The sequence below is a fragment of the Lepidothrix coronata genome, unplaced genomic scaffold (assembly GCF_001604755.1).
Source record: "Lepidothrix coronata isolate B3197 unplaced genomic scaffold, Lepidothrix_coronata-1.0 Scaffold2, whole genome shotgun sequence".
NCBI lineage: Eukaryota > Metazoa > Chordata > Aves > Passeriformes > Pipridae > Lepidothrix > Lepidothrix coronata.
In genome coordinates this window covers 15,435,515-15,461,269 of record NW_016690182.1, presented here as the reverse complement: position 1 = coordinate 15,461,269, position 25,755 = coordinate 15,435,515, and the positions used below count along the sequence as shown (strand labels likewise).

At 43.3% G+C, this 25,755-nt stretch overlaps 1 protein-coding gene across 1 annotated transcript; it reads left to right on the top strand.

Annotated features, from left to right (window-relative positions):
• Positions 1-25,657, top strand: MTMR8 (myotubularin related protein 8). Its single transcript, XM_017818209.1, has 14 exons — positions 1-69; positions 1,608-1,730; positions 2,639-2,801; positions 5,001-5,158; positions 6,772-6,900; positions 8,431-8,565; positions 11,015-11,147; positions 12,442-12,551; positions 13,566-13,691; positions 15,272-15,321; positions 15,938-16,138; positions 16,496-16,624; positions 17,476-17,602; positions 18,047-25,657. Exons 1-14 carry the CDS (start codon positions 46-48, stop codon positions 18,302-18,304), a joined length of 1,866 nt encoding a protein of 621 aa, XP_017673698.1. The 5' UTR covers positions 1-45; the 3' UTR covers positions 18,305-25,657.
• Positions 25,658-25,755: the final 98 nt, after the last annotated feature.

Below are 25,755 nucleotides of genomic sequence, written 5' to 3'. Positions count from 1 at the left end.
TCATGGCGGCGGCGCGGCCCGTCAGGCCGGCGGGGCCAGGCGGCCATGGAGCACATCAGCACCCCAAAGGTAATCCTCACCGAGCTTTATTCCATTTAACGGCGGGATTTATGTGGCTGCACGCGCCGTGTTTGATCCCCGTCGGGGCAACACCCCCAGCGCGCCCTCAGGGCTGAGCGCGGCGGGTTTAAAGCCGCGGTGTGAAGGTGCTGGTGGCTCCGCCGCCGTGTTGGGAAGCGGGTTTGCGGGGGGTGACACAAGGTGTTTTGGCGGCAATCCCTGAAAATTTCCTTTGTATCCACCCCCCCTCAGTCCCAAAGAGTGAATCAAATGTACTTTTTTTTCCCCGTCAAATTCAGTGAAATAAGAGCTCCGGTAGTGCTGTGTTCAGGCGGCTAAAAATAAATTGTATTTACTTCAGGCAGCGGTTGGTAATTTAATTTTACCTTTTGCTGCCATGGAGGTTGTTATATTGTTATATTTTGGTTTATTCTCTAGGATATTGGTTTGGGGATGCTCTTTCCCCTGTTCCCTGCGTGGCTTTGCTGGTCCTGCTTGTGTCTAGTGCCCTGAAAAAGGGAAATATTATATATAATAGTTATATTTGCTGAAAAATATGACATGCTAGGAAATCATTCAGCTTCTACCTCTGTTCTGCAAGTTTCTTTGCTGACATTTTCCATGGCTTATCTCAGACAATGTAAGAAAACTCACACATTCAATACCCAAAACTAATCTATCATATACTGTTAAAAAGCTTGTTTTTATTATCCATCCAATAATTTTTCCCCATTATTTGTGCTTAATGGTGAAAGAAAATTTCCATCTACCTTCATGAAGAGGCAAATAGACCAGGAGGAAATCGATGAAATACTGTCAACTATTTTATTATGTCTGTGCTGATACTTTTTAAAGCTGCTTTTTATTAATTAGCTTGATGTGGTTTATGAAATGCACTTACAGGCCAGGAAGTGAGGTACAAGAAGTAGCTCCTAATGGTTTTTTACAGGCACTGAGCAGTTGGAAGTCAGACTGGAGAGGGCTGTTCCTTTCAGAGCAACACTTTGATTACTCTGAACACAGACAAGTCTTTCTTTGCAGTTCTTTGTCTTGTTATTTGTCAGCCTTGTCCAGTAACAAACTGGACTCATCTTGGCTACGCATCCGATCGTCCTGTTACTCACACTGGTGCTGAACCTTGGCTGTTTGCTTAACCTTTTTGGCTTTAATTCATGGAGAAATAATAGCATAAAGCTGAGCTGGTGTTGTAGGGCAGACAAATTCATGTATTTTCCTGTATTGCTTCATGAGTTGCTTATTAGAAGTTGAATGACTGGAGTCAACAGGTGTTTAGATAATTCCTCCATCAAAGTTGGACATCAGGAGGAATTTTTCCACAGCAAGGGCTGTCAGGCATTGGAACTGCCCAGGATGTGGTAGAGTCCCCACCCCTGGAGGTGTCCAAGGAGGGACTGGACATAGCACTCAGTGCTCTGGACTGGGTGACAAGGATCGGGCACAGCTTGGACTCGATGGTCTTAGAGGACTTTCCCAACCTCAGTGATTCTGGGATTCTGTAGTTTTTTCATTCTCTTTCTATGTTGCAGGTCGAGAATGTGAAGTTGCTGGATCGCTACGCGAACAGGAAGGTGGCCAATGGGACATTGTACCTGACAGCCACGCACCTGATCTACGTGGAGGCTTCTGCTGAAGTCAGGAAGGAAACATGGGTATGTTGTGGTGCCTGGGGCTGTGTAAACACACTTATAAAAGTTATTTTATGTCACAGGCTGATTTGGTTTGGGAGGGACTTGAAGGATCATCCAGTCCTGCCCCCTTACCATGGGCAGAGACACCTCCCACTAGCCCAGGTTGCTCCAACCTGGCCTTGGACACTTCCAGGGATGGGGCAGCCACAGCTTCTCTGAGCAACATGTGCCAGGCCCTCACCACCCTCCTAGCCAAGAATTTCTTCCCAATATCCCATCTAACCCTGCCCCCTGGCAGTGGGAAGCCATTCCCCCTTGTCCTGTCACTACATGCTCTCATATCCAAAATAAACAAGTTTGGAAGTTCCACAGCTCCAATGACCTTTTATATCATTTTAATACCAAATACTCAACAGAAACACTGGTTTGGAAGGAAATGAGCACAATGGTGACATGACTTGATAGAGTTCACTCATGGAATTAGTGTCAGTTCAAGGAATATAAAAAACTTGTGTAATTTCCTCTCTCAAACTCAATATACCAAGCCACCAAACTTGAATTTACAGCTTTTGTAAGTGCAGAATTAGCACTGAAATGAGCCTATTTTATTGATTCTAAAGCAAAGTGAGAATGACAGAATATATGGCATATGAGAGTGGGAAAGCAAAATGCACCAGGTAAACCAAGCTGCACATCAATCTCTGAAAGTAATTTCTGTGCATCTGTGTTTTTTCAGTCCTGCTTTAGTTACCTGGCCTTTAGGTGCAGTCTGGGTGTTTATGTTTGATAAATAATCACAAATAATCTCATTTTCTGCTGCTAGTTAGCTGCAGGAAGCATAAGTAGCTGATTGTGTTACAGAAACTTCATTTCTGCTTGTGCCGCTCGCAGCCTTATCTGAAAAATGTTGTTTATTCCCTGTTTTTCAGATCCTGCATCACCACATTGCAAGTGTGGAGAAGCTGCCCCTGACCACAGCTGGGTACCCCCTGCTTATCCACTGCAAGAACTTCCACGTGGCTCACTTTGTCCTGGGGCAGGAGCGGGACTGCCATGACGTGTTCACCTCCCTGCTCAAGCTCTCACAGCCAGGTATTGGGAGTGGGAGTCTCTTCTGGGAATTCTTGGAGCTCTCTAAGCTGGAAGGCTGGGCTGAGCCCTGGGGAAGCTCTGTCTGCCCCAGCTTGGGTTTGGCCTCTCAGTGCAGGATGTGGAATCAGAATCATCTTCTCCCACCAGAGACAAAGGATGGGCTCAGGAAGTAGAGAGCAGGACATTTGCTTAATTAAACACAGTCTTTGAAGCCTACAAGAAAGATGGAGATAGACTACTTACAAGGACCGGAGTGACAGGGCAAGGGAGAATGAAAGAGAGCAGTTTAGGTGGGATACTAGGAAGAAATTCTTCCCTGTGAGGGTGGGAAGGCCCTGACAAAGGTTGCCCAGAGAAGCTGTGGCTGCCCCATCTGTGGAAGTGTCCAAGGCCAGGTTGGACGGGACTTGGAGCAACCTGGGCTAGTGGAAGGTGTCCCTGCCCATGGCAGGGGGTGGAAAGGGATGATCTTTAAGGTCCCTTCCAATCCAGGCTGTTCCGTGATCCTGTGGCAGTGGGAATGAGCTGGTGTTCCACAAGGAACTTCTGGAGGCCTGTGAAAGGTTCATTTGCTTGACTGAGTCTGTCCCAGGCTTTTTTCTCATGTCACTCACACCGAGTGTCACATCCCATCCCTGGCCACTGTCAGTCATTCCTGTGACCTGGCTGTTTTCTGTGTGCAGTTCTGCCCTCTCCCGCTGACCCAGAATTCGGGAATCCCACAAATAAAGCCTTAAATGTTGTCATCTTCGATTTGTTTCCAGCAGCATGTTTAAGCTGCTCTGCACTGTTTGCTCAGAATGTGAGACCCTGCGTTTCACCCAGGCTGCCCTGACTTGGAGTCACTCTGAAAGAGGGTGAGCAAAACATCCTCAAAAGCCTGTGGTCTCTTCTGGCTCCAGCTTTTTATTCCCTCATGGTTGAATCCTCAGGCTTCTTGTTCTTCTTGCAGCACAGCATTCCACTGAGTTCCTACCTGCCTTCTGCCTCTGTTTTTGGGGTGCTACTTCAGTGAACCTGAGTTGTGTTATTATTACAAGGATGTAATTTGTAATTGCAATTTGTAAATTGTGTCACTAGTCTGAGGGAGGGGAATTGATGGCACCAGGCAGCTTCTTGCTGCCCTTCAGAGGACTGGGCTGGAAATCCTGTAGGAGAAATGGGTTTTGCCGAGTTTTTTTTTTTTAATTGATATTAAGGCTTGTGTCTATTCCCAGCATCCCCCTTGTGCTCTTTGGAGTTTTCTTAGTTCTGCAGTTCTGACTCTTATGCTGTATCTGGCAGGTTTCTGGTGTTACATTTAAAAGCTGTCCCTGTTCTTTGAGTTTTGCAAATTAGAGACTTAGGTAGTGCCTTGAAGCTTGGGAGGTGTCACTGCAGGGGAGCACACCAGTTTCTTGTAGTTGTTTGTCTAAATGCTGTAGCTCTTTCTTTTCTTCTGCTTAAGGATTTTAAGAGTGCTCTGGTTTTGGTTTAAAAAATGTCTGTATGTGTGTTCCCTTCATGGTTTTTTGGCAGAGTGATGGACAGCTGGGGGTTACCTGCTCTATCAACCCTGACAGGTTTCCCTCTGTCTCTGGAGCACTTGCTGCCTTGGGAGTTAGCTGAATGAGTTATTGGCTGGATTTGCATTTTATGGAGAGGGGGAAGGAGGTTGGGATGGTAAATGGCCATTTGTCAGACCCAGCCTGAAGCCTTTGTTGGGCTGAAAGTAACATTTCAGACATCTCTCAGGGTTAGAACTTGCTGTTGAAGGATGAACTTTCAGGTGTGGAAGAGCTGTTGTATGAACTCTCCACAGAAAACAGATCTTTTAGTATGTGTTGTCATTTATGGGTTAATGCTTATGACATAAATCCCATCTAACGTACCTGTTGTAGTGAATTTAGGAGGAAATCATTTGTTCAGGAAAAATTACCGCTTCAGACTTAGAATTAATTCTAACAAAATGTTTTAAGCCTATTTCCTTGCATGTGGGAACTGAGTAATGGAAATTCCTGAGGATTTCAGGAGGAATTGTCAGCCCTTGGTACTACCCTGACCAAAATCCTATAAATATGGGGTTGAGAAGTTTTAAATATCTCAAATACTCTTCTCTGCAGCACTGAATGATTGATTTCCAGAAGTTCCGGCCTCTCTGTATGTCTTTGCATCTCTTTAGTTATTAAATAGTTAATTTTTTTTCTTTCTTCTTCCCAGTGAAACCTGAAGAACTTTATGCTTTCTCTTACAATCCTAAAATGTCTAAAGAGAACCGGGAAATTGGGTGGAAACTAATTGATTTAAAACTGGATTACCAGCGCATGGGAATTCCAAACGACTACTGGGAAATAACGGATGTTAACAAGGACTACGAGGTAATTCCTGCCCCAAGTAGCCATTTAATGCAGTATCTCCTTGTTGTTATTAATGACACAGAGCAGCCCTGCTGCTGCCTCTGGGGAGGAATGAGCTCTCTTGGTTTTAAGCAGCATCATCTTGATGGGAAGTTGCAGATAATGATACTACAGAAGAGCTGCAGAGTCACCTTGGTTTGCTTTGATCCCCCTGGCAAGGGACCAGAGAATTGTTCTGCTAGAGAAATGGCAAACCATCTGTTAGGAAAAGCCTGGAGTACCCTTAGCTGCTTTTGGTATTTCTGAAGCCTGTCCCACCTGACTAGGGACAGATGTGTAGGAGACAAATAAATGGCAGCAGTTTGGATTGATAGGGGGTGAGGCAGAGTGGAGAGGGACTAGGGAAGGAAGGAGAAAAACAGACCTTCTTTTGCTTGCTTGGTTGGATCTTCTGCTTTATAAGGCCTCTCTGTCATTTCAGACCAAACTGGCTGCTGCTGTTATTTTTTTTGAAAGGCCATCTTGGATCTAAACAACAATAAACAACAGCATTTGTCAGCAAGCTTGTTCAAAATCCTGTTGCACATTATTTCCCTTTTTGTTTCTTCTAATGTGGAACAGTCAGACCTGGCTGTCAAAAAGCCAAAACAGGCAACTCTGAGGAAGAATCCAGCATATTCGGTCCTGAATCCCTTCCCCTGCTCCCCACTCTCTTCCCTGGGCAGCTTTCTTTGCTGTTACACTTTGGGTTGAAGAAATACAAGCCTGTACTGTCAGAAGTGACAGCTCATTTTACCTACCTATGTGTTTGGATGCCTGAATTGAGATGTGATGGCAGAGATGCTGTTTCCAGTAGCTGATTAAGGCACCTGAATGTGAGCAGCTCAAATCATTAATCACTCTGAGGCTGTACTTGCTCAAGTGTAACTCTCAAGTGCCAGTGCTTTAGAATTTCCTTAGGGTTTCCAGCCTGTGTGTTAAAATTGTCAAACCTAATGTAAAGCCAGGCTTGGGGAGGAGCTCATCTGTGAAGTCTATGCTGAGAGACTGTACTGGTTTGAGGAGGAAAGATAAAGCTGGTCTCTGAGGGTGCTTCCTGATTGGTGGTAACTCCTTTTCAGAATAAGATTTAAAGGGAACTTTTTAAATACAGTTGTTCTTACTTTCTCTTTTTGTGAAAAGGAATTCTTCCCTGTGAGGGTGGGGAGGCCCTGGCACAGGTTGCCCAGAGAAGCTGTGGCTGCCCCATCCCTGGAAGCGTCTAAGGCCAGGTTGGACAGGGCTTGGAGCAACCTGGGCTAGTGGAAGGTGTCCCTGCCCATGGCAGGGGGTTGGGACAAGATGATTCTTAAGGTCCTTTCCAGCCCAAACCATTCTGTGATTCTAAATCAGAAACTTTCATAGAATTTATGAATTTAAAGAACTTCTTTTAATATGTACTGGGTGCAGTGCAGTCCATTTTCTAGGTTCACTTTTAAAATTGATCCTTTCCTTCACATTGTTTTATTTTGAACCTATTCCTGTGTTATTTTCCTAAATAAATCTTAATGTCATGAGCTCAAGATGAATTTTTCATGGATTTTGAATTGCTCAGTACTAGTATCTGGTTTTTTTTTTTCTTTCTTCTCACTCAGGTTTGCAGCACATACCCTCCAGAAATCGTGGTGCCTCGAGCTGCCTCCAAGGCAGTGGTGATGGGAAGTTCAAAGTTCAGAAGCCGAGGGCGGATTCCAGTGCTTTCTTACTTGTATAAGGAAAACAATGTTAGTGCTGGCTTGGGGTGAGAGCGAGGGTTCCCCTTTTTGCCCAGTTCCCTTCTAGTGACAGGAAATAATGAGATAATTATTAGACTTGAGACATTTGAGAACTGTGCTTCTCTTAATGGCTTTAAATATTAGTTCATTCTGAGTCACAGAATAAGCCGAAGACAAACACTTGGGGTGCATCCAGAGCTCTGCAAAAAGCCCAAACTTTCCAACCTTCCTTTTTATTTAAATCAACTTTCAGCAATTCCTTCTGATGTGGGGCTTTTAAATCTCCTGTTTAGCTATATTCAATAATGTTTTACCAAGTTCCATGTTAACTCAGCTAGATTTTATTAGTATTGAAGAGGAGGAACCACCCTGAAATAAATCCCCACTAGGTCACAATAAGTGAAGGTTTCATTTTTTTGTTTTTTTCCACTGAAGACCAGAATGTAAATTTTTAACATTGCTGCCTCAGCAGTGTTTTAGATGCTGATGTGAGGAAAATGCTGTCACAGCCAAATTGTTGTTTTCCTGAGGAAATGTGCCTTGACCTGGGCACTGCATGGAGTTGTGCTGGCAACTTAAAGCATACTCAGTGCACTTCTGAGCGTGGAACAGTAACAACTGAGAAGGAAAACTGTGGAAAAGAATGGTTTGGAAATAGAAACCAAGTAGAAAACATGAGAAATTATGGCCTTCCAGTGCCTTATGAAAAGGAGAGAGAGGGATTTTTTGTAGGGGCACATAGTGACAGGACAAGGGGGAATGGTTTTAAAATGCCAGAGGGCAGGGTTAGTTGGGATATTGGGAATAAATCCTTCCCTGTGAGGGTGGGGAGGCCCTGGCATAGGTTGCCCAGAGAGGCCGTGGCTGCCCCTGGATCCCTGGAAGTGTCCAAGGCCAGGTTGGACAGGGAGCAACCTGGGCTAGTGGAAGGTGGAACATACTGCTTAGGGCGTGGAATGAGGTGGTCTTGAGGTCCCTTCCAAGCAAGCCCTTCTGGGATTCTGGGGTTCTGTGGACTGCTAACATTTGGGATCCTGATCATCAGGCAGAGCACACTGTGAGGTTTCTTGGCCTCTCTACTTAATGAAGTTTCCCAAACCTCTCGCTTTGAGAAATAGCCCAGTAAGGTTTGTGTGGGTCCAGTTAAGCAGCAGTTTTTCAATGAAAGAGAATACAATTAACCCCATTCAGTGGGTGTTTGGGGTGGGTGGGAGGTGCTGTGGGATCCGGTTTGACCCCCTGTGTGTGTGAGAGGTGCTGTGGGATCAGGGGTGACCCTCTGTGTGTGTGTGATGCTATGGGGTCAGGGCTCACCCTGTGTGTGTGTGAGTTGCTGTAGGGTCAGTGCTCACCCTGTGTGTGTATGAGATGCTGTGGGGTCAGGGCTCACCCAGTGTGTGTATGGGGTGCTGTGGGGTCAGTGCTCACCCCATGTGTGTGTATGGGGTGCTATGGGGTCAGGGCTCACCCTGTATGTCTGTGGGGTCAATGCTCATCCCATGTGGGGTGCTGTGGGTGAACTGTGTCTGTGTGTTGCAGGCTGCCCTGTGCCGCTGCAGTCAGCCCCTGGCCGGGTTCAGCGCACGCTGCCTGGAGGACGAGCAGATGCTCCAGGCCATCCGAGAGGCCAACCCCGGGAGCCCCTTCATGTATGTTGTAGACACAAGGCCAAAGGTACCTTCCTGGGGTTCTGGGCTGCTTCTGTACCTCATGTCTGAATTAGTAAAGCTGGTTCCAGGTTACTCTGGCACAACTGAGATTAGCTTGGTTGGTTAGAGTGTGGTGCTATTGCCGAGGCTGTGGGGTCAGTCCCTGTATGAGTCACTCTACTCATTGATGATCCTTGTGGTTCTCTTCCAGTTCAGAATATTCCAGGGTAACAACTCTGCCAGTGCTTTCTAGGCTGTGTGGGATCAGGGATGCAGGGTCACCTGGTTCAGGATATATAACTGCAGAGTTAAGTGCTGTTGGGATCTGGCACTCCTGGAGTCTCCTGGGTTGAAGTTTGTGGCATTTCCCTGCAGAGAGTCCATCATGTGTTGAGTTGGGAAGAAGCCTCAGAATGCAGTTTCATGGCACTGGATTCTTATTTATCTATCTATTTATTTATTTATTTGAATATATAAAAATAAACGAGACTCCATATAGACTTTTTATTTATATACACATAAATATATATTTATAAATAATAAATATGTTTGTATAAAATATTTATTTTATTTATATAAAATGTTTTATTATATAATAATTACATATATTTTGGAGAAATATATTTATATTTCTACACTATAAATTATATTATTATATTTATTATATATAATATATATTATATATATATATATAAATATACAAAATATAAAATATTTTTTATGTATTTATTGGCAGACCTGAGAGGAAGTGAGGCTGTGTGGGGTCTGATAACAACTAAGAAAAGCAATTGACATATATATATTTATACATACAGATAAATAATATTTTTATTTATATAATAAATATATATAAGTATATTATTTTATATGTGTAATATAAATTATATTGCTCTATTTATTATATAATATGCAATAAATTGTATATTAAAATAAAAATTATAATATATATAAATATTAAAAAGATACACTATTATTTGTATATTTACTGGCAGACCTGGCAGGAAGTGCAGCTGTGTGGGATCTGATAACAACTGAGAAAAGCAATTCCTCCATTTTTTTTGCCTTTTAAAAATACACCAGTGATGTGCAGCTTGGAGTTTAATACACTTCAACTCTTCTGGTCCATAGCCACTGTTTGGGGCCAGAAGTTCAGAGCTGAGGGTTTTATTTAAGAGGATATTGATAAAATACTAGCAAAATTCAATCTCTAATGACTGTCACCTCGAGGAACTGAATTTAAGAACCAAATCAAATGATTCTCTTGTAAGCATATGGATTAGGAGTGTTGGTGTAAGGAAATTAAAACACAAGGAATTTCATAGCACCCAAGTATTTAAATGCAAAGATTTAAAAGTGCACTGACTGTTTTGAAATTGAGCTTTCTGAGAACCTGCTTCACTGTTGAGATATTGCAGTTATTTTATAGACACTGCATATTTAGTTAAAACTATGGCAAGGGCAAGAAGGGAAAAGTCTTTTGGGGAAAATGGGGAATGTTTCACCTGTTGTTCCAGTGTTATTTTGCCTTTTTGTACTGTGACATTTCCTGAGATCACCTATTCTGTAATGATGTATATGTTTATAGCAATCACTGCAGATTTTTTTGGTACAGGCAGCTTCCAGTGTCAGAGATGTTCCCCTGAAATCCATCCTTGATGGCAATTTTGTGCTAAAATATTTGGTGAAAAGGGGATAATTTATAATTGGTGACATTTCTCTTTCAAACCCCACATACCTTACTTTGGATGGTAGAACTGAAACACTGGAGTTATTTGATAGTCTTAAACATGTCTGTACCATAGCTGACTTTTCCTTCCCTCCTCTCTATGGAGGCAAATCCCTCCTCTGCCCAGAGTAACCTGGGGGGAGGTGGAGCTCTGTTTTCTGTCACCACTCAAGATTTCCTGTAGCTCTTGAACTGTTTGGGTTAATTTTTAGGGCAACTGGCTTCTTTTCTACTTTTCTGCAGTTCCAGTTGGTTGCTGTATTCTTCCTGCTCGACTTGAATATTTCTATGTTTCCCTCAGGTGGCTTTATTTCATCTGTGCATGTATGTCTGTGAAAAGCTTTGGAATTCTCTTACTATTTCTATCCCACCGTGTATGTATGTTACTGGGAAAAATGACTTTCCTAGTTTTGCTTTCCTTTACTTCTCTCTGCATTTCCTTAGGTAGCTGCACAGTTAGGGCAGGCTCAGTGTCTCTCTGCCTGCTTTGATGACAGCAGAAATTGGGGAAATTCTAGACAGGGTCTTAATGAGCCTCTGCATATGAGTAATGGACTGGAGACACTGGTGTAATTTTAGGGAATTAATGTCTGGGAGGTGGGGAAGTACAGCTGAGTAACAGCTTTGTTCAGTCCATTTTCTGGGAGATTTTAAAAAGAAAGAACGTCTTGCAAAACAGGCTGATTTCTTTCTGTAGAGTGTTGTAATTTTCCCTTCCTTTTCTCTCCCATTCCCTTGGATTTGGCAGTTGAATGCCATGGCCAACCGAGCTGCTGGGAAGGGCTATGAGAACGAGGACAACTATGAGAACATCCGCTTCAAATTCATTGGCATAGAGAATATTCATGTGATGAGGAGCAGCCTGCAGAAACTCCTGGAAGGTGGGTACAGCCCAGGGACTGGCCTTTGCTACCCCTGGCCACTTTTGGACAAAAAAATATCCAAATCCTACGTGCACAGCATTGTGCTGGGAGCAGAGTCAGTGTCTTGCTTTGTTTGCTCTGTGGAAGTGGCTGAAAGTATCATTGTGGTTAAAATGCTTTCCTGCTTGACATTTGATTTGTTCTTGTGCTTGGTTTTGTAGTGGTTCAAAACCAGCAGCCAACACTAACAGCATTCCTTAATTAATGTGCCAAATCAAAAGGAAAAGGGTATTACATTAGAAATACTACATTTTGCAACTAAGTCTCATGGTTGCTTCATGAGGTGGTTGAAAGAAAACTAACAGAGGTTGTTTAGGAAATATTTTTTGGGGTTTGATATATTGAGTTTGGAGTATTTCAGTGTTATCTGAATTGAATCTGATTTCAAATACAGTTTCAAATTTCTAATCTCTGATTTGACATACATTTTTGGCATGATCTTCCAAAGGTTTGAATCTCATATGTACCTCGTTCTTACCTGTCATTTATTTCTGATTTCTTTTGATTAATACATAAATTCATTTTTTAATACATAAATATATTAAAATGCAGAACCTCAGGTAATTAAGCTCCCTGTTATCTTAGGGGAAAAAGCAAAGCAGAGCAGAAGAAATACTTACCTGAGCCATTGGGGATCAAGAGGGGGATGATCACAAGTAGGAGTCCTCAATTCCGTGTTCCTGGCAGATTTATTTTGTGGTGGAAGAGAAGGCAGAATAAACACTTGATTGCTCCCATATTCTTCAACAGTGATAAAACCTCACTCTGGTGCTTATGGACTGTTAGTGAACTTAATTACTGTCAGTATTTTCTGTGCTGGGTTTCATTACAGTGAGTTGCCTTCAAGGTTAGACATGTTATTTCTCTCTCTGTAAATTAGAACTCTCCTGTCTTCAAATCTCTGTGATGCTGAGGGAAGGGTTGTAGATGTGAGTGTGATGGTGATTTATAGTGAAGTAACAGATCGCTAAACACTTGCTTTGTTGGAAAAAACTGAGCTGAGAAAAGAATGAGTTACCATTGAAAAAAAGAGGAGGATATTTTCTGAGCCTGAAGTTCTTACACAAACCAGCAGTTTTTAGTTATGAATTTTAAGTATTCAACCAGGAGTTTCTGTGTCCTTTAGACAGGATGTTGCTGCTGACACTTTAAAAATGTAGCTGTTAGGATACCAGGCTGTGGAGAGCTAATGAGGAGGTGCGGGAGATGCTGTTCACAGGGTGTCAGCTCATTTCTTTGTGTTTGTTCTTAGTGTGTGAAATGAAATCCCCCTCCATGAGCGACTTCCTCACTGGGCTGGAGAACTCGGGTTGGTTACGGCACATCAAAGCTGTCATGGATGCAGGTGTCTTCCTTGCCAAGGTAAAACTGCTCTCCAGCCTGCAGGTGAATTAAAAAACATGTAGTTGTCTGTTTGGGAAGGTGGAGAGACAGTGGGAAAACACTGCTATCCAGGTTGGCCTCAGCTCTCCAAACCAACTTGGAGGACATAAGTGGGTCATCCAGCTGGGCTCTCCTAGACACTGCTGTGACAAAGTGTTGGGGTGTTGTCCTGTGTGCTGTTTTGCAGCAAGCGGTTTCTGAGGCTTTATTAGAACTCATTTGAAACAGGTAAAACCACAGAATGTGAATAAAATTAAATAGAAGCAGTTCTGTCCAGTAGTGCAAACAACTCATAACCCTGGGCTCATTATTCAGTTACCTGCTCTGCTTTAATGGCAGGATTGTTTTGACCAGTTTATTTGCTGGATTTATGTGATGTGGACACTAATTTTGACTATTGAACACAATCCTAATTTCTGCAGAGCTCATGACTTTGCAGGTCAGGAAAAGGAGAGAAGTCACTAGGGCTCTTTTGGAGGAGTAAAGGGTGTGCAGGAAATAACATTGCAAGAGTCGTGAGAGTAATTGTCTCTTAGAATTTTCCCATGTAGCAAACATGAAAATGTTATTGTGTTTTCCTGCCACTGGTACAAGGGGAAGAAGATGATCCATATGGGAGGAGGTTGGGATCAGCTCTTCTAATTTGTCTTGAAGTTCCTGATCTCCATGTGTCTGATTCTTTACCCATACACCAAATCTTTCCTCAGAGGAGGAGACTGAGAATTCTTGGCCTTTCAGGAGACTGAGTGTTTGAGATCACAGGCTCTGTTTCTTGGCATTCTGTTGCTGCCAAGACACGGTGCAGCATTTCATTCTAGTTGGGGTTTCTGTGGGTTGATGTTCAACCCACAGACATTGGTGCATTTCCGTGGTCCAGATGAGAAGTGACAAATATTCCTCTGGAGTTTTAGGTAAATATAGATGAAGGGGTAGCATTTATTTCGGAAGTCTAGCTGGAAAGGTGCTGAAGTGCTGTGTGTGGTGTCTCCTCAGGCTGTGAGGGAGGAGAAGGCCAGTGTCCTGGTGCACTGCTCCGACGGGTGGGATCGCACAGCCCAGGTCTGCTCCCTGGCTGGGCTCCTCTTGGACCCCTTCTACAGGACCTTCAAAGGCTTCATGGTAAGGACACCAATGTTGGAATTTTAAAAATTCAAAACTAAAAAGTGCTTCCTGCATTGGAAAGGTAAACAGGCACTAATTAAGTGTTTGAGGCCCTTTCCTGGCACAAGCAGGAGGTGACCTATATAAAGGAGCTTTGATTCTGTAATGAGCTTTAATTGCTCTGTGGGCACAGAAGGCAGGGGTTGATTTACAATTCCCGAATCTTTGTTTCCTTGAATGTCCACATGAGAGCCACTAATGAGAGGTTTCAGCAAGAGATGGATGAGGGAAGGATGCAGCTCTGGCTGCAATCCACCAAAAAGTGCTGTAGGAGCTTGTCATGTAGGTGTCTTATCTGCCAAGATTTCGAATTGAGTGAACTCACTGTCGAGCACGAGGCAGTGTATAACCTGTATATCAGTAAAATCTGCCTCATTTCAGAGCTTTTTAAAAGCCATTTCATATGAATTTGGCTGTTTGCTTCTAGTGCAGGCTTCTTCTTTTTTGCAGCCATCCCTCCGTGAATACAGTGCAGTCTGGGATGTGCCTTTCCAGTCGTCCCTTGTTAAATACCTGAAGAGCTGCTGCTCTTTCTCAAAAGAGATCCATATAAGAATCCCTGGAATCACAACAATGCAAATTTTGCCTTCTCCCGTGCCAGGACTGTTTCCTTACATTCCATGCTACTTTTATTATTATTTTTGCTTTTGGATTATACTGCAGGTTTTTTTAACAGTTAAAATTGCATCAGCATAGGAAACATCTGCCTGGGCTTTGGCTGTGAACAATTCTGCATGAACTGAGAGACATGAATTTCTTAGGAACAGGAGCGATTACTAACACAGATACATCCTTGGCTGTCCCTTGAGACAAGGGTTTATAGGCACAAGTCCCCTGACAGTGGTTATTCCTAAATGAATTAATGAGGAGTGTTAGGAATGGAAAAATTTGATAAGCGATATAAATGAAGTCTTTGAAAAACTCTGTTGCGCGTTTTTCCTGCCTTCTGTTCTTTAAGCCTCTGCATGATGAGATCAGGAATTGATCTTTAGATATGATCCAGCAAGAAATAATGACTGCAGCATCAGTCATGTGGTTCCTTTTGAGACATCTTTCATGAAAACACTGCTTCCTTTTTATTTTCCTATAGCTAGCACAGGGATTCTATTTAAAATAGAAATTGGTTGTTCTGATTTCATCCTGAGCTCCTCAATACGCAGCTGTACTTCTTATATTCCTATTTGTGTGTTAAACATTTGTTGAATTCCAGCTGCTGATTTATTTTGGTGAGTTAAATAGCACATAGGGCAATATTAAGCTGTTAATTCTTTTAGCTCGGTGTGCTTATATATTATGACTTTAAGAACATAGAAGCTCCCTCAAAATAGTACTAGACTTGCTGAAGTTCTCATTCCAACAATGCCATTGCACTGGTAACTGGATAATCTGTAAATCACAATTACTGTTCCCATTGATTTCTGTGGATATACTTGTAACTATAGAGTCAGCAGCTTTTTAGGTTTTATCATCAAAGGCTTCACTTTTCTTTTTTAACCAAAGTAATGCTCTTTTTTTTAATCCCTCTTTTGAAACTGCAGGTTCTGATAGAAAAGGAGTGGATTGCAATGGGCCACAAGTTCTCCCACAGGTAAGAGGAGCAGGTTATTTGGGTAGAGTGACTGGGTGGGACTTGACTGGGAAACCAATACAGTGTCTTCAGGTTTTTGTGCTCCCAGGAAAAATGTAAAGGAAAATACAGGTGAGGGAAGAGAAGATTTGGAAAAGACTGGAGTTGGTGACATAAAGCCAGTATCTTCCAGGGCTGTTATTTCATCAGTGTTTCTTTATTACTTTGCAGAATTATAGGCTTGAATTCATTGTCTGAATTCTGGGTGTTTTCCTACCCGAAAAATTGTATTATTTGAGGAGTGCTAATCATAAAATCACAGAATCATTAATGTTGGAAAAGACCTCCAAGATCCTAAAGTCCAACCATTAACGCACCCACATGTCCCTAAGTGCCACATCCACTCCAGGGGTGGTGACTCCACCCCTGCCCTGGGCAGCCTGTGCCATCAATAAGGTTCTGATTCATTCTTTTGCAATTATCTCCTGAGGGAAGATCTCAGCTGCTGTTTTTCAGGACTTTTACTGAGTTCAAACCATAAGCTTGAAGAACTGGAAGAAGACTTCCCATTTTAATGTTTAGGGGGCTCTTTTTGTGTTGGGTGACACAGGATTTAACCCTGTTTACATCTCTCCAGGTGTGGCCACTTGGATGGGGACCCCAAGGAGGTGTCCCCCGTGTTCACCCAGTTTGTGGAGTGTGTCTGGCAGCTCATGCAGCAGTTCCCCTGCTCCTTTGAGTTCAATGAGAGGTTCCTTCTGGAAATCCATGACCATGTTTACTCCTGCCAGTTTGGCAACTTCCTTGGGACCTGCCACAAGGAGCGTGAGGATCTCAAGTGAGTTGGTAGTTGGTAGAGCCAGAAGTGACTTGAAATGTCAGGAAAGGGGCAGGTTGGATGTGTTTGTGTGTTTTAATATAACTCTGGATTGGTTAAGGGTAGCATTGTCTTGAGAGATGCTAAAAAATTATATCTCAGAAGACAGATGTTTTAATTTGGACCACAGTAAGCCCTTCTGGATTGGCTGGTGGATTATATATTCCTCAGGGATGTATCTTGCGTTTATGTAATTAATCAGATAATGTGTAAAAATAATTCATAGCTTCCTTAATCTAATTCTCCTCTGAACAGTTAGAGTTCTTAATCCACTTGCCTCTTTTTTTTTAGTGATTAGATGTTATTTGTACTTGACAGAATCTTTGAGAAGACCCATTCTCTGTGGCCTTTCCTCTTACAGAGGAAGCAGGAATTGAGAAATCCTTTGTACAGAGGATTTACAGCTTACAAAGAGCTTCAACCAAACACACTGCCTTTCAGTTTCCAGTAAGTTGCTCATTTAAGAAGGGGGGATTTCTTTCATTATGATGTAGATTGATAATTCGGGTTTAATAAAATAAATTTGCACTGATCAGCTTGGTTTGTTTTACCCTTCCCCTCCATTCCTCACCCATTAACTGAGATTAGCAGTGCACCGGTAATGGTTAAATAAGTGCAGGTGCTGTAATTTAATATTTTTTTCTTTGGGGTTGAGAAAGAGGGTGAGGAAAGGCAAGGAAAAACATAACTTCAGATGAAGATAGAACCACGCGCCCCCTGACTGCTTGCTCTGTCACATGTAAGTCATAGGCTAGACAGTTGTTTGAGAAAGTTCCTCTTTTTCTCCTTTTTAATATATATTAAGAAAGTCTTTCAAGCAGGAATTTTGGTGCCCAGTCACACCCAGGCTGATGCAGTCAGGGTTTTTTTCCCAAGAAGGGTGTTCTGGTTGCTTGCCCAGGGTGTTACAAGAGGTGGTGAGTTTGGCTTTGTGTCTGGTCCCTTCTGAGGGAGAGGGGGATGCAAATGTGTTTTTAAGTGCTGTATGTGGTTACTGGTGGGCAAAGAGGACTTGAAGGCGAGCTGCCCAAGCCTCCAGTAAGTCTGCTATAGAAAAAAAAAAGTGTATTTTCATCCTATTGTAATACCTACTGTCAGGTCTTTTAACTTTATGAAAATTTGCCCACTGAGTCAGAATTTCATAATCCAAGGCCGTGGTGGTTTTTTGCAATCAATTACCTACCACAAGCTGTTGAAAATTCTTAAAAGAATTCTTGAAGAAAATTCTTTTCTTAACAGAATGTTGGCAGTAGGGCACAAGTGACCTCCTAATTCCCTTTTCCTGCCCTGTTCTTGAGGTTTTGGTGTGGGATGTACAATCGCTTTGACAAAGGGATGCACCCAAAACAGTGTGTGTTGGATCATCTGCTGAGCTGCATGAGCCAGAAGCTGCAGCTGGAGGACAATGCATCTGAACTGGAAAACGTGAGGCTATTTATATTTCTTTAGTATTTCAAATCCCATGAAGGCTTTGGCCAATGTATCTGGGTTTAAATATTGGCACTGGAGAGTTGTTTCAGTAAGCTGGGCAAAATGAGGGGTTAAATGACAAGGTTCTGTAGCAGTAGATTTGCTGTTTGTATTAAAAAAAAACCAGAACACCCACAGACAAACTAAAAAAACACATCTAAAAATATACCAGTGAGAAGGCTATCACTGTCCTTTGCCAGTTTAATGTGGATGCTGAAAACTTCAGCTTTCCTAATTAAACTCTGGTCTTTGTATCAAACATGTGCCCATGGACTTCAGTGCTGGAAAAGAGGCACTGGCACAGGGCTGTTGTGTTGACAGCTGATTTTTTGTACGCTACTGACACCTGTGAATAGTACCTTTTATTAATTTTTTTTTAACATCTTTTTATTTGTGTAGAAACTTCCTTTCCTTGATGGTCCTTTGCCTGGTGAAGCTTCCTCCTTCCCCAGAGCAGGACATGCTGCTCCCAAAGCCCCCGTGCCCAACACTCCTCAGGACTATGGAGGGGCAGCACCCCCTGTGCTGAGCAACGGGACCTCCCCTGGAGCTGGGGGCTCAGCTGTGGACCAGAAGCACAAAGAGAACCTGTCTCACCACCACCAGGATCTTGGTGCCTCCGCAGAGGTGTTGGACGGGAATGCTCAGCACCAGTGAGGAGCTCTGGGAATGCTCAGCACCAGTGAGGAGCTCTGAACTGTTGGGTGAAGCAGGCTCTGGTGGGGTAACCCCACGGGGTGCAGACCCCCATTTACAGCTGAGTGTGAGTACAGGGTGTGCTGGGGGAGCAGGTTGGGTTTGGGACACATCCCTGTGCAGCTGGAATGATGCAGAGCTGACCAGGAGGCTCCTGGAGCTCATGTAAACTCGGGTTTTGGTGGAAGCATGTGTGTTTTTAAGGTTTGTGGCTGCCTGCCAGCACTAGTGTTTGAAGCTGGAAGAAATCCTGGCCAATTAATGCTGAGAGTTGGGCAGTGTTTGTAACCAGAGGAGAGAGGATGCAATCTGTCTGTGCTCAGTGCCAGTACAAGGTCATCTTAAAATGATAAAAAATTCTAGTTCATCTTAAAATGATAAAACCCCCCACCACCCTTTCTTAGCTGTGAATGACTCTCTGCATGGACCCTCACCTTGTAGCAGAACTGACTCAGTTTTTGTTTCCTATGCATTTTTGTTACACAAAACCAAACCCCCGTGCCTTTTTCTGAGGTTGCTCTCATATCCAGCCACACCATGCGCTGTTTTTATTATTGTAGTGTAAAGTGTAGTGTTGGGTCTTTGTAGTCAGTATTTCTAAGGAGGTTTTTACCTGCTGCAGCCTCCCCAGGATCTTTGCTGATCCCACTGAGTTCAGTAGCTTCTTTCTAAGCTGACCTCTCGAAGAATAAGTTCTTATGGACCTCATTTACTGCAGCAAGCCAGAGTCAGCCTGTAACACATGGATTTTTGACCAGAGGGAGGATTAGAAACGAGAAAAGATAGGAAAACATTTCTGTGGAACTTTTCTCTCTTATTTTATGGTCTTGGTTAAGCTGAAGCAAGACAGTAACTCCGTTTTAAGCTGGGATCAATGTGCTGTCTCCACATCCACTGATGAGGCAGCAATTACAGATGAGCTGTGTTCTCTTATTGAAATGGGGCCTAAAATGATTTTATCACTTGCTGAGTGATTACAGAGAATGTTATCTTGGATGTTAAAGTTACATGGACTGCTGGGATGTTTTGTCTGTACCATCAAGATGTGGTGAGATGAACAGTGTCTCTCGTGGCAATGAACTTGGTAATTTTATGACAAAAGGGAAATTGGGATGTGAGCCCTCATTGGAACATGAAGTGAACATGAACACCTTGGGACGTGGCTGTGGCTCCAGGGCTTGTTAACGCTACTTGGAGTCTTCCATGTGCTGGAATCTCAACTGGAGATACAGTTCAAAGTTGCAGGTTTAAAACAGGGACGTGTATTGCATCTATACAGAAGCCCTGTAAAGAAACAAGGACTTTTTTCCCCAAGGAATGGGTGTCCCTGTCACAAATAAGTGTCTGAAGGTCCCTCAAAGAACCCCCAGCAAAAGCAGGTTTCATGGAACAGTAGAAGTGTGACCAAGTTCATTGGCAAGGTTCACTCTACTGCTTCATATACATGGTTAAAGCACACGCAGAAAAAGCACACTAAAAGAGAAAATCAATCATTGTAAAACCAAAACCAACCAAAAATTATCCACCTGGAGGCTGGGAATGGAAAAGGGTCAGGATAAGAAGGAATAAGGGAGAGCCTCCTGTGGAGGCACAAGGTTCAGAGTAGACCACACTGCCAAACTGGGCCCTGGGCTTGACCAACAGTTTAGGCCTAAAGGTTTTGTAGAATCATAAGCAGCACTTAAACTTAACAGCACTGAATCCATAGCTGGAGATAAACAATTTACCAAAGGATTCCTGGAGGATTTACTAAAAGCACAACTCCCTTGGAGGCTGAACTTCCTTACAGCTCTAAAGTACTTAAGAATCCAGGAGAGCAACATTCCCAGTCCATTTGCTGTGGCATCCCACAGCCCTAAAGGAGTGTGTACAGGTATATCCCTGGGAGAAATTCCCCTGGAATTCAGTGAAGGACTCGTGTTGGATGCCTTTGCATGTTCTCAGCGGGCAAAGGGTTGAGGTTTCAGCCCTGGCTCCTCCAAGTAGAGCAAACTTGAGAATTTTGTGGCTCTGAGAGGTGTCCTGCTCCAAGGGAGATGCTGGTGCAGCCACCTGTGGTCTAGGAGAGCTCCAAGGGTCTCACTCAGGACTCCTGAGTTGGCTTTAGTCACAGTCATTTTCCATCCTGACCACAATTTGGGTCAATAAGTTCTTTGCAAGATCAATAAACAATGTTTAAAAATCAATAAAAATGTTGTTCAACTTGTTCAGGCAAGAAAAATCAGTTTCCAAGGCTGTTGGTTAAAAACCAGGAGCTCATTATCCAGCAGAGTTCCTGGGAACAGACTGTTTTTGAAGAGCTCACGAGTTCAGCCCAGGTGCTGTTTGTCAAGGCGAAGGCCTAAGGAGCATTTCTGAGATCACAACGTGGCCTGGGAGAGGTGGAGGATGTTCCACCCCCAGGAAAACTATTCCACGTTCTGGACAAGCTTCTACAGATGTGCTTAATTGCACAGAGTCCCTTTGTGCAGTTAATTCAGGATGCTTTTTTGCTTGCTCTTGAAACTGTTGTTTAGGTGCTGCTGTTAAGTTTTAAAATCAGTTTTTCTCTTTTATGAAGCAAATATTGAAGTGAGCCTTCCCAATCTCCAGTAAGAAGTAGAAACATTCCATTATAGCATCATAAAATGCAATATCTGCCCCTCATTGTGTTTATAACCCAGGGTGAAATCACTGGGTGAGGTTCGGTCTTCAAGGTAAAGTAGAAAAAAAACAACCAAAAACTCCCCTGAGTGTCTCACTTTGGGTAAGAAAATATCTATTTTATTAAGCATGTCAAAAGACTCTAAAAGGGCAAGAGCCAAGAACACAGAGTTCCTTCACTGCCTGGAATGGCAAAGAGGAAGTTTTTTAATACTGGGGGGTTGTCAGTCATAAAGCAAATAATAGAGTTGTTTTCAAGGAAGGAGTGGGAGCTGAAATGATTGATTAAAAACCAAGCACACGAAATGCTGCCCCAGCTATGACTTACAGATCAGCCTCTGTCTCTTCTTTCCAGGTGGTACAAGAATGTACTGGCTTCTTGGAGCAATCTCAAATGGGAAATGAGGCCCAGAAAGGGATTTTTTAGGACCAAGTATTCTAGAGATCATCAGTTCTTTTAATATCTTTAATATCTCTGATTTTCATTAGAGATACAGAATTGTAGAGGGTTTTGACTGACTCCTGAAGGTTTTAGACACGTCATTGATTAATTATTGTGTAAAACCAGCTTGCAGGAGGATTCCGTAAATGTTTACACGTTGCCTTGTCTTTGGAATTGCCACAGATTACCTTGAGAAAGTTTAATTATTATTAATTATTCCTGATCTCTACAAATCCTCTTGACTACAATGTTACTACAGGAGTGTGTAACCACCACCAGGTCACTTCAGACCCTGCAAGTGTTGGTAAGCTTGTAGTAACCTTTCTGCTTTCGACTTCAGTGACAGAACAATGGGTGACTTTATACTTGGAAATGCAAAAATTCATGTCCTGTCTTTTTAAACCTCTTGCATTTAATGTGTACAGACTTGGTCAAACCTCCAGTGTATTAAAAATCATTCATGCTGGTGCTGTAATTTATAAAGCTGGAAAAGATTCTAGGCTTTCCTGGCTTTCCATGAGCTTATTGGTTTGAAAAACCGTTAGCAAGAAGCTTTTTAGTTTTGATGGTAACTCTGGGGTGCTTGAAGACCAAAAATGAAGGTCAGGTGGGATCTCCTTCCTGAAGCATTCCAAGAAGCCTATATTCCCTCCTCATGGAACGCCCTGCTGACTTGATTCTCTGTTTCCTGGAAGTGTTAAAGGAGTGGAAAAGCTGTTACATAGGAATCTGCTTCAGCAAGCCCTGTATGAGAGTTACTGTGACTTATTTATTCCTAGTGGAGCTTCCCTGCGTCCTGAGGTCAGAAATCCTGCTTTTATTTGGAGCTCTTGAGTGAACAATGCAACTTCCTTCCATTTGGATTCTTATGATTGGGAGAACTGGGAGGGAGAAGGGATGTGGTTTGCTGTGGGTGGGCTCTGTTTGTGTAAAGCTGGTTCTTTTCTGGAGCTCCTCTGGCTCCACCGGGTCCCTCCAAGGCTTCCCCAGGACCCTCCTGCCTGTGCTCAGTGTCCCTCCTGCTACAACCAGGTGTAACCTTGCAGTAGGTCACATTCTATGTTAAAACTACTACTTTGAAGTAGAAGAGGGACCTGTGGAACTTCATTTCTCAGTTGAAATGTCTTAATGTGAACTTCACTCTGGTGGATCCTTAAACTGTGTTTTGTTTTGCAGTTGGCAGAGAAAATGCAAGGGGTGCTGTTTGCTCTGCTGGAAAAAAAAGGGAATAATGGGTTTGTCCATAGTTTTAGTTCTCCACTGGCCTCTTAATAGGTGAGAAAAAGCAGTCTGTTAAAGGTTTAGGTGTAGTTTCTTCCTGGCTGCCTGGTCTGTTCCTGTGCTCAGTGGTTGGCTGAGTTAAGTCCTTGGAAGAAAACTCCCCCTGCAGTGTGGCTGGTGCAAAAATGCCTGGGATAGAGGAGGACACTTGCTTGGAGGCAGCTGGGAAGCTTTGCTTTCAGTTGTCTTCAGGAAGCTTCTGGAATCCTGGAGAGCAGGATTTGCCAGGAGCTGAAGGTGTGCTTCAGAGGATTTCCACCTGGAGTGAGACCTTGTGGGGTTACAGGTTGGAATCTCCATGCTGAAGGGCCCTGTGACTGCTGTTCCCAGCAGGTTTGGAGACACAGAGCCCTGGCAGGAGCTCCCAAAGCTGCAGCACCCACAGGATAAGCATTTCCAAGGGAAGAGCTCCTGTTCCAGGCACTGCTGCCTGGTCCTTGGGCAGCCCCAGTCCCTGAGGGTCACTACCCAAAGGATCATTCCTTGGCACAGTGTAGTAATGGATATCTGTGAAGGACCAGGAGAATTCCTGCAGTGTCTGTGTCACTCCTGCCTGTCCCACAACTCTAGGTGCTGGGGTTGTTTTTGTAGGGACCAACCCAGTTATTCCTTGTTTACATTCCAGCCCTCACGCACATCCAGGCACTTCCCTGGGGGGAAGAAGCTGCTCTGAATGTACCAGTTTTAATTACTACCCAGAGCTTGATTAATTAGCTGAGGGACTAGGTTATCTTAAGTCCATGTTCAGGCAGCCAGGTGGGTGCCAGCAGCAGTCAGTGTCATTTGTTGGGGCAGGTGTTGTAATAATTACATTAACTTGACGTCCAGTTAATAATTACATTTATTTAATGGCCCCTCTGCAGTGCAGGAGCGGGGCAGGAGGGCAGTGGGTGGTGTGTCTCTCCCACCATTTCTCTCTGTAAATGCATCTGTATTTAATGTAGCAGATACTCCTGGAGTAACTCGTAGCACTGGATCCCATCCCGAGCCCAGATGAACCTTCCCTGTCGTCCACAAACTGATCTTTGTAGGAACATTCCCAAAATTGTGTGTAGTGCTGGCTGGAAACGTCAGTGTTGCTGTTTGTCTGTGTCACTGCTGAGGGACAGTTGTGTAAGTTGTGGGTGGTGAAACTCCCTGTTCCAGAACGTTCCATGATGGCCCTGTGTGTCAGTTTAGTTTGTGCACTGCTTGAAAAAATAACTGTCCATCTCTAGAGAAGCACTGTGGTTTTTTCTCTCTAAATGTATTTGTCCCAGGAAGTTTCACTTGTATTACAATTTATTTTTATTCCCTACAAAAATAAACACCTCGCCTTTTTAAAGTAGATAAATGGCTGGTCTGATCATTGTTTATTAATTAACTCAAAGAACAACTTCACACTTGGAAATGTGAAGTCAATTAAAGGATCTTAAGTAATGAGCTTATCTAAAAGTGAATGTGGTGCCACTTCCCCTTCCTTTACAGGAGAGAAACTGGGTGGCCTTAATGGTTTTGGGGGGTGCAGCACTGCCTAGGTTCTTTAAAAACAACCCAAAAATTATTACTAATGAAGCTGTGTTAAAACTTAGTGTCTTCTTTACACTGTGCTACTCTGATATTTTTTAATTAGATTTTTCTTTATACATAAACCTAAATATCTTTAGATATTAAAGCCAAATATCTTCAGTGTTTTCTTTCTCCTGGGAAGCTGCTTGTGTCTCAACCACAGGTGACTCCAGGCTGACTGCAAAGCTTCCTGAGGAGCAACCAGAGCTTCTGGCCTCTGAGAGGAGCTTAGTCCAACCTTTGTGGGTGATCCAGGCTCCAGGTGAAGAGATTTCCCTGGTGGCTTTTGAGTGACGAATCCACAGCCCCACTGCTGAGGGTGTAATTTAAAAATGCTCTTTTATCCCATTCTTTTTAGTCATTAATTCAAAAGTCAAGGTGAGTTGTTACATTTTCTGAGTGCTGGCAAACTCAGGTGAGGTGGGAGAATGCTCAGGGAAGAGGGGGATTCCAGGTGCAGAAAACTTGCCTTGTGTTTATGAACGAGATTGGAATCAATACTTTACTTAGAGCTGTGCAGCAACAGTCAAACCTACAATTAAATCTGCAGAGTGGTGAGACATGAGGTGAAAGGAGTTGATTTGATGTTTTGAAGGCTTTCCCAAGTGCTTCAGGCTGCCATTTGCATTGGGAGATGCATGTGGATGGTTTAAATCTGCCTGGCAGAGCCGTGCAGGCTATTTCAGTCATCAGTCTGAAAATAAGCATTTGGAGGTTTTTAATACTCGTGTGGGAGCTGAGTAACAAGGAGGGGACCTGCAGGAGATGCTGGTCCTGAGCTCTCCATCCTCACTTGGGGCAGGATGAGCCTGTGAACCCCCGGAATAGACCCCAGACCTGTTATTGAGCCCCTGATCAATATTTCCCACTGCACTGTGCACCTTAAAAATGGGGATTTTCTAGCTATTAAGGCAAAAAATTAGGCCTGGCTCTTGGGTATACTCAGTCCCCAGGTGTTTCACAGCCTTTTTTTCCTTCTTGCTAATTTTAAATGTTCTTAATGTTGCCAGTGAAATCCTTCATTTACCTTAATTAGACTTGCCTTACATTTAATTGGATTATTAGCATTAACACTGACTACAATTGATAAAGCTGCAGTTTACATTTGGGGGAAATTCAGGTGAAAGGTGTGTTAATTGTAGCTTCCCTTGCCTGCAAACAGCACGTAGATTGGAGCGTTCTCCTGGAAACTGTATTTTCCTGCTCTTTAGGGGAGTGGGGGGGGGGATACAAAACCCAGTAGCCTTTGGAGTAACAACCCTGAGTAAGGGTTATAGTAAATGCTAACCCTTAGTAGGGGTTACTGAGTAATAAATGAGTTAGTCAGAGCAGGGCAGTGGGGTTGGGAAAAGTCAAAACTGCTTTATGAATCTGATCTTTTTTGCTCCCTCTCTCTCAACAAAGGACAGATCTTGAAGCCTGCTCAGCCATGGGAGAGAAGCAAGGAATTCAGCGTGAATGAGAATCCATGAAGACATATCCATAAGCAAAAATCCCC